The following is a 20,471-nucleotide window of genomic DNA, read 5'->3' on the forward strand; positions in this document are numbered from 1 at the left end:
ATACAGGATGACTGCTAGGTTGTGAGTCCAAGGGCTTCTGAGGATGGTATTGACCTCTACAGTTATAAGGAAGGTAGGAGAGAAAGAGAGGGTTTGGGGGATTTGGACATTATGGAATTTATGATTTCTGTTAGACATCCAATTCTAGACTTTTTCTAAGTTTTTTCAAAGATAACAAAAAAAATAGAACTAGTTGAAAGGACCCCCAGTTTTACTACTTTGAATTCTGGACTTTGAGACCTATCCTTTCTGTCATTTTCTAAGCCTCCATATTTAGTCCAAGCACCAAAATCTCTCTTCAGACTCTTTTCAGAAAGTTTAAGAAGTTATAGCCTTGAATTCCTCTTTCAGATTATCTAAATACATGCTTCTTTGATAGTCAGAATTACTGATGTGTGAGGAAGAAGTGGGATATGCCCTTCCTGGTTGGTGGCAGTCAGCAAAAAGCACAGTCAAGATTATCATCATCTCCATTGGATTTCTAGGGTCAGTTTCCCTTTTAAAAATTCTCAGTTTCTCTAATTTGCCTACTTCAATAAGAGGGGGGAAAACACCTGAAGCAATCCTTGAACAATGATGTCTATTTTCTCTGCCAGTAATGGGGATGGGGCTTCTGACAGTCTTTCTTATAAAGCAAACCTTTGTGCTTAAAGCTAAGTATATAAGGAATGCACTTGGGACTCCCAAAGTCTGACAATTTCAATATTGCTTATTTCTTTAAAATGTTATTGGTCTGTTTTGTTTTTACATTACAGAAATTTACAGAATATTTGTATTTTGTGAGAAGTGTAATGAAATAAATACAGTAACTTCATCTGAAAGTACATGCAATGTTTCACATTTATAGCATTTCCCTTCTCCCCAAATCTAGCTGCACTACTTTGGGTTTTTCATCAAGCCCTATGAACTTGTAAGTTCCTATGAACTTCTTCATCCTTAAAGATTAATTCATAATTCAGCCTTGGTACTCACACCTCATCAATAAACCTGGAACTCTTCTGAATGGAGGGTGGAGAGAGGAGCTCCTCCCCAAGCCTCTATTTAGGGGGTGTTCCCTAGACTAATCATTTTTTTCATTTCTCACCTGACTGTACTACTTTGAACTTCTTTATTGTCCCCTCCTCTTTCTTCCTTCTGTTTTTAGCTTTTTTAAATTTTTTATTTATTTGTTTTTTTGTTTTGGCATTTTGTCTATTCCCCATTAGTCTGTAAGAGCCTTGAGAGCAGGGACTCCAACTTTCAGAGTTTTAAACAATTCCTGGCATATAATATGTGCTTAGTATTGTTTTTTGACGGAGTCTGCCATTTGAAAAAAAAAATTGATAGAAATTGAGTTTTTCTTTATTCTACCTGATACCTCTTTGGAGGGGGGAAGAAAAACAAATTTCTTGTAACAAATATGAATAGTCAAGCAAAACAAATTCCCTCAATGGCTGTATACAAATATATTTATACACATACACACACACATATGTCTTATTTTTTTTGCCTTAACTCTGTCAAGTCTCTGTTACTGATAAACTTTTTCATTATCTGTAATCATGAAAGGTCTTTGTATTGATAATAGTTCTTACAGTTTTCAAAGTTCATTATTTTTAGTGTTGTGTATTCTTTTCATTCTATTAATTTCTTCATTAGTTTATAAAATCCTCAAAATTGTTCTTTTTTATGATTTTGATGTCATATAGTATAAATTATTCTTCCATTTTACTTCATTCTGCATAATTTCTTATGTCTTTTTCTGTTTAAAGTCAGATGTTTCCTTATTTCTTATAACATAATATTACTCCATTACATTCATATACTGAAATTCGGCTATTCCTCAGTTTTGGACATTATCTTAGTCTGCAATTTTTTGCTATTACAAAAAGAACTGTTATAAATATATTTGTACATAAAGAAATCAAATAGCATTCTTTTAAGTTTTATCTCTATTATTAATATTTTCTCCCTTATGGAAATCTAGACATTCTACAGCAACAAAAATCCAGACTCTGATTTATAGCATTTGTTGATTTTTTTTTTTTTTTAGGTTCTATATAGGCATGCTACATTGAAATTTTAATTGTGTCTTGCTAGCTAATTATACCTTCGTCTTTCACTAGTAGCATGTACTGTTTAGTATCTTTCTTGTATAGACCTCCAAATTGCTTTCCAGAATGGTTATACTGATTCACAAGCCCATAACTGACTTCTTACAGACGCTGCAACTTTTTATCAATTTCCTTTTTTCCCCTTTAACCATTACCTTTTTGATGAGTGTGAGGTGGAATCTCAGACTTGCTTAAATTTGCCTTTGACTAAATGATAGTGAGGCATCTCACTCAGTGGACTCAGCAAGACCTGAGTTCAAATTTAAAGTCATATACTTACCAGCTATGTGATCCATCCTGCTTGCCTCAGTTACTTGCCTGTAAAATGAGCTGGAAAAGCAAATGACAAACTACTTCAGTATCTTTGCCAAGAAAACGCCATATGGAGTCACAGAGTCAGAAATGACTGGACAACAACAAATTAGTGGTGATTCGGAGCATTTTTCTCATTTATCTAGAGATAGCCTTGGTTTTTCTCTTGAGGACCATCTATCCATGTTGTTAGATCATTTATCAATTGAAGAATGACTTAAAAAATAAATTTGAATCCTTATATATCTTGAATATTTGCTTTCAATTTTATCAGTGGAATTAGGGGACTTGGATGATCAGGAATCCTTTATTCTCCTCCTACTTTAGTGACTTTTATCTTAAATACATTAATTTATTTGATCATAACAATCCTGTTGGACAAAACAGATAATAGTATCTCAATTTTTCTGGTTAGGTAATCTATCCAATTCATATAATTAGTAACAGAGTTGGGAGCTGAAGCCAGATAGCTGGATTTAAAGGCCAGATTTTGTTTTGTTTTGTCTTGTTTTCTTTTTCTGATTGCTGTGCTATGGTCCTTCTGTTACCTATGAAAACAATGAACCAAAATAAAATGGCATAAACAAGTTGATTCATTGATCAACTATTTATTGAGTGTTCACTATGTTCTAGGTAAGGTGCTAAGTTCTATGATAAAAGATTAATATGACTCCTCAGAGAGCTTATTCTGTAGTAGGATAGATAAGACCATGTTAAAAATCAGCTAAAATACAAAGCATATGTGTTAAGGATCATAAGAGTAGTTTGGAAAATTCCTAAGAGGGAAATCTCTTTTGGCTGGAGGTTCAGAAGTCTGTGTTAATGCTAGCAAGTACCTTGAGTTTTGCAAAGCACTTTACAGATATTAGCTCATTTATCTGCACAACAGCTATGTAGATCAACTTTTTGCTGATGGGGAATTATAGTCACTTAAGTGACTTGCCCAGGATCATACAGCTAGTAGGGTTGGATTCAAAATCATAACTTTATAATTCCATAAATAGTATTCAGTTTGCTATCCTTTGTGTTACCTAGCTGTCTCTATTGATGGTAAAGACACCAGGAGACATTTGTTCTATGCCTTTGGGACGTATTGTTTTTACTGAGAAAGAGCCATGGAAATTGTCAATTTGATTGTTCAGTCAAATAGATAAAAGGTCTAATGTAGAAAGTGACCCTAGTTGAGCTTTGAAGGGATCTAGCGATTCTAAAAGGTAGAAGATGATGAGATGTACAGACTTTGAATATAGAATGAGAATAATGTCTTTTATAGGGTTTAAAAGATTGATATTTTGTCCTTGAAACAGTAAGGAGTCACTGTGTCTTTTTGGGTGATCTGTGCATTTAGAACAATAACTGAATGTTTTTGTCTCTATATGACTTTTGTGTGTGTGTGTGTGTGTGTGTGTGTGTGTGTGGCTGAGGCAATTGGGATTAAGTGACTTGCCCAGGGTCACACAGCTAGGAAGTGTTAAGTATCTGAGGCCATATTTGAACTCAGGTCCTCCTGACTTCAGGACTGGTGCTATATCCACTGCGCCACCTAGCTGCCATCTAGCTGCCCCCTCTATAAGACTTATAATTTTGTCTTTTCTGTTCTCTAGTTTAAACAATAGCTATCTTAGCCATAGACTATAGAGATCAATTTTATTTTTTTGCAATGCCGCATGCTTCAGTTTCTTTGAAAAAAGAAAAAAAAAAAACAACCATAACCTGTTCATTTTTTGGATTGAGAAATGTCATCATCCTTCCTTAAAGAAAAAAAAAAATGCATTCTTTTTTATTAAAGGAGTTTTAAGGTAGGGAAATTTCCCCCTTTTTCCTTTCTTTACTCTTATCTCCCCCTTACACTTGGTTTTAATTTATAATTTTAAAACACTTGGGCACTTTGAAATGAAACCACAGTATTCCTAGGAGCTGCTTGGTGGAATGTTTTGTTTTCTTCCTAAAGGAAAAAAAAATGCCTCTAAACTTAACATGTACTAAATTTCTCAATGTTGCTTAGCATTTTGATGGATATTTAACGTGTAATTTGAAATCTCAGTCATTGAGCATTTAGCTGTAGCAATCAGAATAGAAGTTTTTCTTTTATTCAATTAAAATCATTATTGTGATTTCCACTTAGTCTTATTAGTATTATATCACTAATATCTCCTTGGGAAATGTCACTGTTAGAAGATTCTGTCTAATTCTGTACAGGTTCTGGTTTTTGTTAAAGCCTGTTGCTGTGAGAGGCAGTAACATATCATATTACACTTTCAAATTTACTGGCTTCTTATTCTTACAGACTCGAAGGAAATATATATATATATATATATATATATATATATATATATATATATATATATATATATATATATAATATTTAAGCTTAAATTTTACTCAATTGCAAAAAGGCTACTTTTCTTCCTCTATCCCATCTCTCCAATAGAAGCTCCTAACACTAAAAATGTCCTAGTTACCAGGCAAACTGATTTTTTGATTTGTAATTATTAAATCAATAAAATTAAGGGGTTGGATTACTAAATGATCTTCAAGGCTTCTTTTAGTTCTGATGTTTCATGATTTGGGTTAATTATTCATGAAGCACATGGCAGTAACATGGTAAAAGACAACATTGCACTTTAGTCACAACATGCATAATGCATTCTGTTAATTATTTTTAAAATCATCATATTAAAATAAAAGCCTAGCTCACTACCAGACTAAACTTTGTAGGAAAATGGTGTGTGTGTGTGTGTGTGTGTGTGTGTGTGTGTGTGTGTAGGAGGAGGAGGACCCAGGATAAATTTCGAATGGAAAAACACCTTTGGGGAAGAACAAAAATAGACTAGGAATAGTTGAGCCACCCTTCCCCCACCGCCCAATAGCATTCTTTTATATTAGCACTTTAAGGTTTCAAAAAGCGTTTTTTCTAGAAGGCAGCGATGTGATGTGGGAAATCCCTGCTGGACCTCGAGCTGGGAAGACCGCCATGCTATTACTGTTTTAGATTCCGAGGGCCGTGCCTGGGAGGGGCTAATCACCTAATACTGCCTGCTTTACTCCATTTGCAAATTGGTGTGAGGATCAAATGAGATAATTGTAAAGAGCTTATGGAATGATATATATTTATCATTATTACAATATATGTTAAGTCATTCGATCCCTCATTTGATCCTCATCACCGGGTGATGAAGGGCAATGCACGTGAAGACAGGACAGATTTCAGTGCTGTTACAGCCTTAACTTCTGTTTGACCTAGTTTCCAGTAAAATGAGAATAATGATAGCATTTGACTATCAGGATTGTAGTGAGGACAAAATAAAATTCTTATTATGCTTTGAAAATTGTATACATTTTATTATTGTCATTAGTAATTATTAACTGCTACCTGGCTAGGGATTTTCTGGTCGTCTGTGGTACCCCACTTGAGTTTTCCTGCCGTTCTTCCCCTGTTTAGATTGTAAACTTCTTGAAAGCAGGGATTACTTAATTTTATTTGTACCCTCAACACCTCGATGTTGTAAGTGCTTAAGAAATGCTAGTTGCAGCGCGTGGTCCTTGATACGGGATAAGTAATTCTGTCCCCACCCCACTTGTTTTGGAAGTGGGAGGGCCATTGCTGCGGTGCAAATTTTCAGACCTTTTTTTTGATAGAGTATCTTAATGTCTTTGTGCAGTTTTAAGTTCTTCAAGCTTATCAAAGTTTAAAACTGCACTAAGACTTTGGGGACACTTCCTATTGATTTGTTTTGATTTTCCTTTTTTCTTTTTCTTCCAACCCCTCCTTCTCCCCCAAAACCCCAAAACCCAACAACAACAAAACAACTACGATTTGTTGAAAGTAACGGTTTTCTAGGTCTGGAGAGGGATACCAGTAGAGATTTTGGTAATGTAAAAAATGAAAGTTAAATTTAAAATTATAACATATAACGAATTCTATACAATGTAATAAATAATGTAGAGCTACATAAAAGTGATTGATAGATATTTCTCCCCGGCAACAGCATGGGGCAGGAGGCGGTTTCCCAGAGCCAGTTTCCTGGCAGGCGGCGGTGAGGTCTGTGCACAGGCCCGGCTCGCTCCAGCTGCAAGCCAGAGGTGGAGGGAGACTGGGGAGGAGCGGGGCTCGTGGGATCTCCTCTGTCCTCTCCTCGCCCTCATACGTCACTTCCGGCAGCCCGGTCTACTTCCTGGTGAGAGGAAAAGGAGAGGAGGAAAAAAAAAGGAGAGAAACTGGTGCTGTTGGAGTGTGAGGAAGAGGGGTGAGAAGAACCGAAGTGCCAATTCCCCGCGGCGCGCGCCCCTGGGAGGGAAGGGTGAAAGAAGGGGGAGGGTAGGGGGCGGCTCCGCCCGGGGGCGCACGCGCCGGGGCTCTCGCTCCCCCCCCCCCCCCGGCCCTGCCCCCCTCTCTGCAGCGTTGTCGCCGGGGCTCGGGCTGCGGAGGAGCTGGGGCTGCCGTTCGCTTCTCAGTGGCCGCTTGCTCTTGTGTCGTTGCAGGTTTACCCGGAGCCCCGGAACGAGAGCGAGTGTCTGAGCAACATCCGCGAGTTCCTGAGAGGCTGCGGGTCTTCCCTCCGCCTGGAAGTGAGTCCGAGGGGTCGGGGGCGGGGAGGAGGGCCTCGCTCTGCTGGGCAGCCTCGGGATTCTGGGGCGCCGGGGCGGGGCGCCCCAGATGCTGCTGCGCCCCTTGTTTCCAGCTGCGGGAAGCTGCTTTTCCTTCTTCCCGGGGAGGGGGGAAAGATAGCTGCAGAGGAAACGGCTGGCAGACACAGATGCTTGGGGCCGGGGCTCCCCAGGTGTGGTCCTCTTCATCCTTTGCTCGTTCTCCCGCTGCTGCCTTCGGGAGACTCCCCAACGGTGGGGGAGGAGGGGAAGGGACGGAGTGAGAGGTCGAAGGAGCTCGAGCCCACTGTGGTGGGCACGTTCCGGGAGCTCTCCCTTTTCCGAGAGAGCATGAATGGAGCCTAGCGAGCGGCGGTCAGGTTTTAGGGGAGAGAGACGTCTTCTCTCTTCTGGAGGGAGAATGAATGGAGGCTAGAGGGGGGAGATCTGAATGACTCTTGCTTCGGTTCTCTGTGGGTTCTTGTCTCTACACCTTCCCCCAATGGGCAGATTGGGAGAGATCACTACCTGTTCTGGGGGGAGAATGAATGAAGGAAAGGGAGGAGAAAACTGTCTATGGTATCCTTGCTTGCTCTGCGCTTGTGTATATGACTTCTGATGTTGGGCAGGGTTAGAGAGCGCTCTGGGATGAGTGGAGGCTAGAGTTCGGGGGACCATCTGAATGTTATTTGCTGTGTGTGTGTGTGTGTGTGTGTGTGTGTGTGTGTGTGTGTGTGTGTACACGCGCGCGCGTGCCTGCCTGACTTCTTTTGGTGAGCAGGTTTTGGGAGAGATTGATACCTTTTATGGAAAAAGAACGGATGAAGGATTGGGGGTGGGGTGACCTGTCTGGGGGACTTTTGCTTGGGGTGTATGTGTATTTTAGAGGGGAGGCATGTACAGGGCATCCTTTTAGTATGGAAACTATTTGTTTTGGAGGGGAAAAGAAGTTGTGCAGTTCAAATCCATACTTGAACGATGCTATTTTCCTGGAAAAATAGTTTGTGGCCTTGCTGTCATGCATTTGCAAATACTAAAGTTAGTCTTGGGAAGAACATGCTGTTTCTTGGTGGCTAGTTAAAAAATCTTGGCATTTTATTATTGTATTTTATGTATTTATTTTAAGAAACAGAACCCAAACCTTGGGTTAGTCTGAACTAGTAGCAGGTGAATTCTTGAAATGGAGTTAAAATGGACAAGAACTCCCCTTCCCCCATTGCAACAACAGAAACACTGTTTCCCTGTACAGTCTACTCCACTTCCATGTCAATGATTCATTATTCTTAAGCCTGTCTTGTGAAACAGTTAGCTTGCCTAGAACTTCATGAGGAGCTTCTACAAATAGCCCTAATTTTGTTAAATAAAGGAATACTTTGTGGCATACATTTGGGGTTTCTTTTCCACAGGCCTTATGTTGACCTTAGCCAAGACTTAAAACTCTTGGAGTCAAGTCTTGGAAGAATTGAATTTTAGAGAGCTCTTTCTGTACCCTGGTCCTTTCCCTCCCTCTACTGCTATGTATATTACTAGGCCATTGATCAGGAGCTGTACTTTTTTTCCTCTTTTTTTTTTTTTTTTTTTTTTTACCCATGAGAAATTCTGTTGACACAGACCCTTGTTCTAGATTTTTTGAAAAAACAATAGCAAAACAACAAAGATTCATTATAAATAGTCTGTGGAATATTTATGTGGACCGCTTATCTGTTGTGAAAATACATAGAAATCAAGGCATTGGAAGATGTTATAATGTTTGTTCCTTGTTAAAATTCTGTGATTTATGTTACTGTTTTATGTCAATGAAGAAATTCTCACAGATGAGTAGGTAAAAGTTAGTGAATAAACCAGGGTACAATCTGGAAATGAAAATGATTGTTGTAAACATTTTTCTTTCAAGGTATTAAATTTGTTAACTTCTAAATTATGATACTTAATTCTTGAGATCATAGGCTCATACTTTCAGACTTGAAAGGATCAATGAGTCCAAATCTTTTCATTTTACAAATAAGAAAACTTGAAACCTAAAAGAGTTTTAATGTTTTCTCAGAGGTAGTAACACTAAATGTCAAAGTAAGAAGATTCCACATCTAGCACTGTGCTCATTGAACTGGCTTTTTGCCCCCTCCCTCTCTAAATAGGGAGGCTTTTATCTTGGATCTTTGTGGTGGCAATAACAATTTTTTTTTTGATTATATACATTACACCATTAAAGTTATACTATAATTTTGAAGTTCAGTTGGTTTGACAAGTGCTTTTCTATGGTCAAGTGATTGTATAACACCAGTATTGTAAGCGTATTAAAGAGAATATCATTAGATACTGAGAAGCCGAGTTTCATAGTGGATAGAGACCCAGCTTTGGCATTAAGAAGACTTTAATTCAAGTTCTGACTTTGATACTTAGTGGCATTGTGATTTCTGGCATATCACCTACCCTCTTATTACCTCAAATAACTCTCTAACATTAAATTAAAGAGCAGTTACTCATCTGCATTTATAGAGGTTTCTTAACACAAATCTGGATTATTCTCCTTTTCTCCAGAAATCATTGAGTGTCAAAAATATTTCATTCTTTTTAGAGGAAAATTATGAGAGTTTCTATAAAATTTTGTATATGTTTTACATTACAAAAATATGTTTTAGAGCTGCATTTAAAGTTGACTTGATTAGACATTCAATTTTAATTTAGTATACAAAATTTCCTTACAAATACGTAGTAGGTGAGGTTGCTAATCATATTAGATTCTTGATTAGAAATTCAATTTTAATTTAGTATATAAAATTTCCTTAAAATTATATAGTCAGGTTGATAGTCATGTTAAAATACAAATATCTATGTTAGAATCATACTTTCAAAGTTAAATTTAAGATAAACAGAAGAAAGCTTGGGTCACCTATGTGGTAATTAAAACAATACTTAAAAGTTTTAAAAATTGTCATAGAGTGGATGAAAGTATTTTGATATTTAACTCGATATAATATAGATTCTTTTGATTTCTTCCTTTCATTTAGATTTGTTGGTTTGGAATGATTCTCACTATCACCTAAAACAGTTTCATGATGACTATTGTGGTTTTCAAAGATATTTGAAGAAAACAATTCCTTACAGGGTTGTCAGGTGTTTGTGTTTTCCAGATTCTGGAATGCATGTGTAAATAAAAATCTTCAAATTGTAGAGACCAGAGACTTAATGCTGGATAGGGCTGCTTTAATTGTTCTTTAACTTTGTTTTTTTGGAATTGAAAAGTAACAAAACATTGTGTTGACTGATATTTTATATTCTGTTCTGTTAGTGATAAGCTGTTGAATTTGAAGTTTCTGCTATCCACAATTTATGGAGCCACCCTCAAGAGATCACAGAAGCTTGTTCATACATGTCTTCGTGACTGACAACCTTGATACCAGCTTATTCATAACCTTGATTGACTTTATTTTTTTTTTCTTTCTTTCTTTCTTTCTTTCTTTCTTTCTTTCTTTCTTTCTTTCTTTCTTTCTTTCTTTCTTTCTTTCTTTCTTTCTTTCTTTCTTTCTTTCTTTCTTTCTTTCTTTCTTTCTTTCTTTCTTTCTTTCTTTCTTTCTTTCTTTCTTTCTTTCTTTCTTTCTTTCTTTCTTTCTTTCTTTCTTTCTTTCTTTCTTTCTTTCTTTCTTTCTTTCTTTCTTAAATAGCTTTTTACTTTTCAAAATACATGCAGAGATAGTTTTGAACATTCACCCTTGGAAAACCTTGTGTTTCATATCCCCCTCCCTACCCACCCCTCTCCTCTAACAGCAAGTAATTTAACATGTACAATTCTTCTAAACATATTTCCACATTTATCATTCTATACAAGAAAATCAGATCAAAGAGGGGGAAAACAGGAAAGAAAAAAAGCAAGTAAACAACAACAACAAAAAGGTGAAAATAAGTATGCTGTGATCCACATTCAATCTCCATAGTCCTCTTTCTGGATGCAGATGCTCTTTCTGTCACAAGTCGAATCATCTCATTGTTGAAAAGAACCAAGTCCATCACAGTTGATTCTCACATAATCTTGTTGCTATATACAGTGTTCTCTTAGTTCTATTCTCTTCACTTAGCATTAGTTCATGTAAGTCTTTCCAGGCTTTTCTGAAGCATCATGTCTGGTACATAGACTGTTTCTTATAGAATGATGATATTCCATTCCATTCATAATTTATTCAGCCATTTCTCACCTGATGGGCATCCATTCAGTTTCCAGTTTTTTGCCACTACAAAAAGGGCTGCTAAAAACATTTTTGCACATGTGGGTTCTTTTTTCTTTTTATGATGTCTTTGAGGTACAGATCCAGTATAAACACTGCTGGTTCAAATTGTATGCACAATTTTATATCCTTTTGGGCATAGTTCCAAATTGTTCTCCAGAATGGTTGGATCAGTGATTGACTATTTTAAAACATCTCTGATAATCTTTTGTTTTTACATCACCTTCATTTCCTAATATAGCCTTCCCTCTTCCTCCATTCAGAGCACTGTCCTTTATGATGAAGAATTTAAAAGAGGAAAAAAAAATAGTTTAAAAAAACTAATCAACACTTCAACTGAGTCTGACATATTCTACCCCCACAATCTACAGTATTTGCAAAGAAGGGAAGGAAGTAAATTCTCATAATTCTTCTTTGGATCTCAGCCTGATCATTATAATTACAAAGCATTTAGTTTTGATTTCCTTTTTTCTAGTTTTTTTAAAATAAACTTTTGGGTTATATTGTATGTATAGTACATTTTGTTTCCTGGTTCTGCTTACTCACCATATAGTATTTTATATGTCTTTCCATGTGTCTCTGAATTCTTCACATTTATTGTTTCTTAAGGCATACTAGCATTTCCTCACATTTTTGTGTCACATTTGGTTTAGACTTTCTCCAGTTGATGGACATCTGTTTGGTTAGCAATTCTTAGCTACTAAGAAAAGTGCTGCTATAAATACTTTTGTCTATATCAGACTTTTTTTTTCTCGTTGACTTTAGTAGTACTTTAGATATATTTCTAGCAGAATCTCTGGATCACACAAATAGTATAGACATTTAGGCATTTGCTTAGTTTATATCATCAACTTAGGGCTTGTAGTTTGCTCAGTGGATAAAAAAGCAGCCTTTTAATTGAGATCTGACTCAGATGCTACTAGCATGTGACCTTGGGCAAATAATTTAATTTCTATTTGCCTCAATTTCCTCATTTATAAAATGGGCATACTAATGGCACCTACTTCCCAGGGTTGTTGTAAGGCTCTAATGAAATACTATTTGTAAAGCATGTAGCATGACGTCTGGCACATAGTAAGTAAGACTATATAAATTTCCAGAACTGTTGGGTTAGCTCATAGTTACATCAACTCTAATAATGTCTCTTTCACAATTCCTTCAACATTAACTATTGCCATTTTTTGTCATCTTTACCAATTTGTTGGCCCAGTTAAAACCTGTGAGTTGTTTCATTTGTATTTCTTTAATAGTAATTTGGAATAATCTTTCATATGATTGTTAGTCTGCAAGTTTTCTTTTGCTTCTTTTGGTTTTTGGAAAGGTATCTTAGGATTCCTACAGGCTTTTAAATTGAAAGGCAAGTGACTTAAAATAGAATCTTAATCTTTTTATTTACAGTTATAAAATATTCAAACTTATGTGATATCTTTGTAGATAGTGTATTCTTCTGTTTCACTCCTCTACTTCATCCTGGCCAGTCTCCATGACTTGCCTACTCTCACCACCATGCTTTTGCTAATCTTTTTATGTCTTGCTTAAGAAACTTTCCTGACTTATTCCTGACTTCATATCCATTCATTCTTTAAAGACTGGATTAATCTTAACACTTTTCAGAAGACTTCATTTATGCATTCATTGATTCTTTCCTGGTTCTCCTGAGAATTTACACAATAAACTGCACAAATGACCTTTTGCATATAACTTAAGTTTTCTAATGTTTTTCATCACCCTAATTTCATCTTTTTGGTTGATTTGAAAGAAAATGCTGTAGAATGGGAAATAAAAACAAGGAACTATATGATGTAAGCATGATGAGGGCAGGAACTCATTTTTCTCTTTGTATTTCTACCTCTTAAAACTTGACAAATAATGGGTATGTAAAGATTTATGGAATTTAAATCTTTCCACATTAATATTAATTATCTCAGGCACAGTTATAGGCACAATTATAGCTAATCTGTAATTTTCTTGGGCCAGAGCAAATATAGAAACTGGCAGTAAATTTGGAGACCACTGGAAAAGGAGGGAAGATAATGAAAATATAGAAGTCTTATAAGACTTATGACTGGCTTTCCCTTTTTTTCTTGAATGAGGAGAAAAATCACAATTGGAAGATGGAAAGTTTAGGGACCACTTCTAGTTGGAGTTTTTGTTGTTATTGAGTAGTTTCAGTTGTGGTCTATTCTTTGTGAATCAATCCCATCTGGCATTTTCTTTGCAAAGACGCCGTAATGGTTTGCCGTTTCCTTCTCCAGTTCATTTTACAGATGAGGAAACTGAAGCAGGTAGGAATAAGTGACTTGTCCAGATTTACACATGTAGTTAACTATCTGATGTTGGATTTCAACTTAAAGATTCTTGAATCCAGATATGTTACCCTATCCACTGTGCCACCTAGCTGCTCTCCAGTTAGGAATGTACTTTTGTTACTTTGTTTCCCAAAAGACTTATGTCCTGCAGAATTTTTGTATATTTGTCAAACCTTTTCATGTGTTTCTCAGTTATCTCTTCATCTTTTAGCAAGATTTTAAGTGTTTCTCATTAGCTTAAATGAAAACAATAACAGCTTCCAATTTATTTATAGGCGTGTTTGAATATTGAGAGTTAACTTTTGAAACTACAATCAGTTATGCTGAAACATTACCAAAACTTGTTGATGCAAGTTTAAAAAGCTATTGAAACAAAATCAAGAGTAAATCTCCTTGTGTAGAAAACTCCACCCAAGGGTTATCTTTTTTCCAGAACCATGCAGTCTTATAGTTAAACCAGTTTTAATAAACTTTAATTTAAAATGGAATTGTAGGTACATTTTCGGAGACCTGTTAAGCTTTTCTTAGCTAGTCTTCTCATACTACTGATCAATAGGAAGCCTTGACTAGATGTGATTGTCTTAAATGTATATTTTTAGCTGGTTTGGAGAACTCTTCCTTTGTCAGAACTTGTCTTTAAGGTGAAGAAGCTGAAGATTTAACAATAGCAATTACATCATTAAAACGGTCATTTGGGAGAAGAAATGAATAATCTTCAAAGTATAATTAGGGAATTATTATCTTTGAGACATTTAAAGCCACAGAAGAATTATTTTTGTCTAGATACTATCATTGTACTTGGGCAAGAGGAGACTCAGGGAGACCAAGGGCAAGGCCAATGACTCACTTATTTTTCTCTTGCTAGTTGGGTTATGTTCAGCTTTTTCAGTCAAGTCCAGCTCTTTGTGACCCTATCTGGGGTTTTCTTGTCAAAGATACCAGTGGTTTGCCATTTCCTTCTGCAGCTCATTTTACAGGCCAGGAAACTGAGACCAGCAGGGTGAAGTGACTTTCCCTGGCGGGAGCAATCCTTTGAAAAAATGAAGAGACTTGAACTCCATTTTTAACTTGGAATCATAGGATTGTAGATTTAGAGCCAGAGGAGACCTTGTCATTCTATGAAGGAGCAAACTGAAACCCATAAGGTGAAGTGGTTGTCTTAGATTACAGAAGGAACAGATAGTAGGGCTAGAATTTGGCTCAGAACCTCTGGCTCCAAATCTGTGTTATTCCATGAAACCATGTGGCTTCTTAAATTGATCCTTGGTGGGGCTTAGGGACTTTTTTTTTTTTTTTTTTGATATAGCTTGCTCAGATGATTGTTTTCTAGGATGAAATTAGTGGTGAGAAATTTGGTTTGATTTTTTTTAGCCTGTGGTCTGTCTATTTGGGACTAGTGAAGCTTCTTTGTCTGACAGGAACCTCATTTATAGATAAAAGTTTATCATTGGTTAACTTTTTAAAGTTAGTGAAAAAAATCAAAACTGTCATATAAGGGCAACTCCTAGTTAATATTAGAAATAGGGAATTTTATATATGTATATATATATATGTGTGTGTATATGTGTGTATTGTATTTATATATATATATATATATATATATATATATATATAAAATTTTTTTAACCAAAATTGTCTAATGTCCTGTATGATTTGAGTATTGTCACAGGGACTTCAGTATTTGTATTTTTACATATATACAGATCACAGCCTTTCTATGCTTTTCTTGAGTCAGGTTGGCCAAAGAACTCATTACATAATAGCTTGTTTTCTAGAGGATAAGCTTTTCTGTATTTGGAGGATCTGCTCTTCCGACATAGTTGAAGTCTTTTCCAGCTTTCCTTGTCCTGGAAAAGTTCAGGTCCTAAGAGGAGATAAGGAATAGAAACAATTTTTATCAGAATTCGAAATAAAAAGCCAATTTCACCAGTCAGGATAGTATCAAACTGTTAAGAAACTTATGAGAACTTAACACTTTTATATTTTTAAAAAATATATATGTTTTTTAAAATATTTTTTATTTTAGCTTAGAGACATGTTGTCCATTCACTCCCCACACTACCTTTGAGCTTGAAGAAAAATATACTGAGTTATGACTTTTTAATGGGAAGTGATACTCTTGTATAAGTGTGAGTGTGTGTGTATCTGAAGCTGTTCACAGGGGAAAAGGGAATATGGATTGTGTTTTATTATTTAATCAGATTACAAAGTGGGGAAGTGAATTTTTGTGTGTGATGATAGAGCTCAATTGCTTGTGATTCTTGCTTGTGAGTGTTATATGTACAACACAGAAATCTTTATATTGTTAGTAGTGGAATATTTGCTATAGCTACTTTATTTAGTCACATATGTTGTGTCAGAACCCAGGGGAAGAAAATTCCATAGCCTTAGATGACTCTAAGGAGAAGCAGGAAGATCTCACATGGATATTACATTAAGTCCTATGAATGCTGGAAGAAATGCAAGAGACACCTGAAGCTTATATGGGGTCAAATTTAAACATGTGGCATGAACATCTATTTTTATTTCAATAGAAAATACATAATAAAATGGCTTGCATTAGCTATATCTAGAACTTTGTTAAGAAATTCAAATTGATGGACTATAGTCCTCCCTCAGGTGATTCTGATTAGCTCTATGCTAATAATTTGTAGTGCATGCACAAATGGAGCAAGCCTTGCCCTTGATTACTTTATTTTCTTTGTCTTAACTCGTTTTGAAGTGGAAGGCTAAAACCTTGAGTTAGATATAATAATAGTTTGTTTCATATTTTATAAAGTTATTTCTTCATAGCAATTTAAAAATGAGCAGTGACATCATTATTATTATGTAATTACAGATAAGGAAACGGAGGGTCATTGAAATAGATTGGATTGTTTATACTGGTTACTTGACTAGTACTTGAACACAGATTTTAAGAATTCAGGTCTACTAGTGTTTCCAGAATAGATATGAGGGAACAGGAAATATTGTAGAAATAAAATGGACTAGACTGGATAGCTGTTTGGATATGAGAAGTGAAGGACAGAGAGAATCCAAGTTGGACTTTTTGTAACATGCTTCTGTACAGATGACCATTTTCCACCTCTCTTCCTTTTCAGCTTCCTTTCTATGTCTTCCCCCATTAGAATGAGGGCAGAGGCCAGTACATAGCCATTTAGCATTGAGCCTGGACCTGGAAAGTGCTTATGAAATGCTAGTTGACTGAATAGGTAAGTGGTAGTGCCATTGACAGAAGTGGCAGACTCTGAAGGGGGGAGGAGGTTTGGAAGAAAAATACGAGTTTAGTTTTAAGTGCTGGTAAGGAGCTCATTTTTTACAGACAGATTATATTTAAGTTAGCTAAGGAACAAAGAACACAAAATATGTAACTTTTGAAGACTCTCAGAGGTAAAGGACCCCAAAGTTTTAAAATCTATTTATCCTTGAGTAATATTCTCTCCCTGCAGTCTCCTCCCCATGTCTGATACATGGTCATTCATTTCTATAGAGAATTCATTACTTATTGGGGTATCCCATTTCATTTTGGATTGATTCCAATTGTTAGGGAAGGTTTTCTTACAATGAACAGATTTTACTACCTCTCTGTATAGTCCACCTATTAATTCTGTTTCCTGGGACCAAACTGCAAGTCTAGTCCTTACACATAAAGTTTTTCAGATGTTAGATAACCTCTCAGATACTGCCTTCTATGGTATCCTTAAAAGTCTTCTGTTTCTACAGTTGATCTTCATAAAACCTGATCTGCAGTCCTTTTATCATCCTTGCTTTTCCTCTTCTGGAGAAAAGCTCTAGTTTCTTAACAGAAATGACTCCTGGAATTAAGACAAAGTTTAATGGAACAATATTTAGTAGAATATATCTCACTAATCTTGTAAGTGAGTAAAGGAGGCAAAGAGATTGTTATTTTCCCAAGGTCACAGAGCAGTTAAAATTATGAGGAAGGATTATATATGAAATATTTGTTTGGGAAGATAACCTGTTCAGAGTTACTACATATTTGTTGACAGAGTTTTCATTGAGATGACAGGATTTCTAGTCCAGTACAAGTGTATGTTAATTCTTGCTTTTTTGTAATACCCAGCTATGCTCAGCTGTATTGAGAAAATGGGAATTTTGCTTTAGAGAGGCAAGAATAGGTAAATATGTAATAGCTGAACATAGAACATTTTTCAGGATATAAGCCATGGCTCCTGCCCTCAATGAGTTGATTGTTTGCTTTCAAATATCTTTTTTTTTTTTTTTTTTTTTTTTTTTTTTCCCCTTCAGGAAACTCTTAAAGGTTTTCAATTTCAAAATGTTTGAAGATAATTCACATTGTAGAATTTTCTGGTATAAAACATGAACTCTGTGAGATAGAGCAAATACTTATTCTTTACATTTGGAAAACCAAGACTTAGGATGGTACAGTGACTTGATTCTGTTTACATAACTGACAAGTGTTGGAGGTAGATCTTGATCTGGTGCTCCTGACCTTAATCCAGTGTTCTTTCCATTATTGCTTATTGCCTTTCATAAAAATAAGTATTTATTTATGTACATGTATAGTAAGAATGACATACAGTATTGTGATTCTCCAACCAATGTTTGTCCCTGAAGTAGAGTAATATCTTTTTGATAAAATACTCAGTAGAAGTCTTAAGCTATATGGCAGTCAAAAATGCCCCTCCATCTCTCCCCAATTAGGGCAAGTCTAGTGATGTTTATTTAACTAAACTTTCTTCTTTCCTCCTTTTACTTGTGAATGAGAATTGTTGTGATATCCAGGGAAACCCTAGTAATAATTGATTTGATAATTGTTTTTCCACAGATAGACCTTTTTCAATTTTTCTTCTTGTCTGTTTTTATCTTGCCTATATCTCTTCTCCTAGAACTCTAACTGAGGTAAAGAGCCCTTATGGATGGGTGGGTGGGTATGTGTTAAGTGTTCCCTCCAATTCTGATCCCTTTCCCCTCCATTAAAAAAAAAAAATTCTCACTTCAAACACCATCTGTAATTGGTAGAAGAGATGATAGTGAGCTCAAAATATACATACTGCCTTGAGAAACCCTTAATGTTCCAAGAATGGCAGGGAAAAAGACCCAGGGAAATAGTGTGGCATAATGGATAGGCCCCTGGACTGAGATAAGAGCTGCTTGAAATTTTTTTTACATATAGGTCCTTTTCCTTTTTTTTTTTTTTTTTTTTTTTTTAGTCTCTTGTGGGATTCATGCCTAGTAGTGGTATTGTTAGGTTAAAGGATATGTATAATTTTATACCTTTTTGGGCATAGTTCATATATTTTGATCACTTACCAATTGTGGAATGGCTTTTATTTTTTACCCCCTATATTTGACTCAGTTCCCTATACATTTAAGAAGTGAGCCCCTTCATCAGAGAAGCTTGCTTCAAAATTTTTTGCAATTATTGCTATGAATTGTATTTCTTTCCTATTTGTTCTTTTCTCTCTCTTCTTTCACCCTTTCTTTCCTCAAGTGTTTTTTCCCAACCACCTCTTCCCCAACATTTCCCAAATGATATACTCTCTCTCCCAATCACCTTCTCCCCTTTTCATGTCTCATTCTCCTCTGCTTTCCTGAAAGGTAAGATAGATTTCTGTATCTATATTGAGTGTGTATGTTATTTCCTTTTTCAGCCAGTTGTGATGAGAGTAAGATTCACTTCTTCCTCTGCCTGCCCTTTAATCCCCTCCACTATAAAAGCTTTTTCTTGCTTCTTTTATGGTAAATAATATACATCATTCAATCTTTCTCCTTTCCTTTCTCCCAATACATTCTTTTGGTCCTATAATTTTATTTTTTTTAGATTTTATTTCATGTTCAACTCACAATTATGCTTTCTGTCTGTATGTATCATTTTTCCTTGTAGGAATATAAACAGGTTAACCTATAGTAAATCCCTTATGATTTGCATTTCTTGATTACTCACTCACTCATGCTTCTCCTGAGTCCTGTATTTTAAAATCTAATTTTCTTTTTTTGGTGCCTAATAAATGTTTATTGATTGACAAGATTTTCAAACTGCATTGAAAAATTGATTTATTTGAATGTACTTTTATATCTTTCAATTAATGATAATCAAAAGACAGAGGAACTGATAACACTTTCAGCACCTAATGCCAAGGCTTGTTATGAGGATCAAAGGATGTAATAAAGTGAAGCCCATAGCAAATTTGAATGCACTATTTATTTTATTTTATTTTTTAAATTTTATTTATAAATTTTTTGACAGTATATATGCATGAGTGATTTTTTTTATAACATTATCCCTTGTATTCATTTTTCCTGATTTTCCCCTCCCTCCCTCTACTCTCTCCCCTTGATGACAGGCAATCCCATACATTTTACATGTATTACAATATAACCTAGATACAATATATGTGTGTAAATACCATTTTCTTGTTGCACATTAAGTATTAGATTCCGAAGGTATAAGTAACCTGGGTAGATAGACAGTAGTGCTAACAATTTACATTCACTTCCCAGTGTTCCTTCTCTGGGTGTAGTCGTTTCTGTCCATCATTGATCAACTGGAAGTGAGTTGGATCTTCTTTATGTTGAAGATTTCCACTTCCATCAGAATACATCTTCATACAACATTGATGTGTTCTTCTGGTTCTATTCATTTCACTCAGCATCAGTTGATGTGAGTCTCTCCAAGCCTCTCTGTTGAATGCACTACTTAAATGTAAGTTAGTAGTACGACCACTACCACTATTGCTGCTACCACTACCACCACCACCACTACTAATACCCCTACCACTACTACCATCGTCACCACTACTGTTACTAATACTACTGTTATTAGCTTTTTATTTTTAAGTTATATGCAGTTTTCAACGTACATTTTTGTGAAACCTTGTGTTCTCAATTTTTTTCTTTTCTTTCCCCCATTCCCTTCTTTAGACAGCAAGTAATCCAATATATGTTAAACATGTGCAATTTTTCTA

The 20,471-nt window shown here is 35.7% G+C and overlaps 1 protein-coding gene across 7 annotated transcripts in view; it reads left to right on the forward strand.

The window, feature by feature from the left end:
- Nucleotides 1–20,471, forward strand: part of ARHGEF7 (Rho guanine nucleotide exchange factor 7) — a 329,493-nt gene that overhangs the window by 36,200 nt on the left and 272,822 nt on the right. For 3 of the 7 annotated variants that reach the window (XM_074299555.1, XM_074299552.1, XM_074299554.1), the window contains exons 1-2: nucleotides 6,553–6,652; nucleotides 6,888–6,974. The exons of 1 other annotated variant lie outside the window; for it this stretch is intronic. Coding sequence is in view for 3 of the 6 variants with exons in the window: in XM_074299550.1 (XP_074155651.1) it covers nucleotides 6,888–6,974 (87 nt within the window). In the remaining 3 variants the exon portion in view is untranslated. Of the gene's footprint in view, nucleotides 1–6,552; nucleotides 6,653–6,887; nucleotides 6,975–20,471 lie in introns of those variants that run through there. 3 more of the 7 variants (XM_074299550.1, XM_074299548.1, XM_074299551.1) reach the window with 1 other exon arrangement.

Source organism: Sminthopsis crassicaudata, chromosome 3, assembly GCF_048593235.1.
Source record: "Sminthopsis crassicaudata isolate SCR6 chromosome 3, ASM4859323v1, whole genome shotgun sequence".
In the NCBI taxonomy this organism is placed as follows: domain Eukaryota; kingdom Metazoa; phylum Chordata; class Mammalia; order Dasyuromorphia; family Dasyuridae; genus Sminthopsis; species Sminthopsis crassicaudata.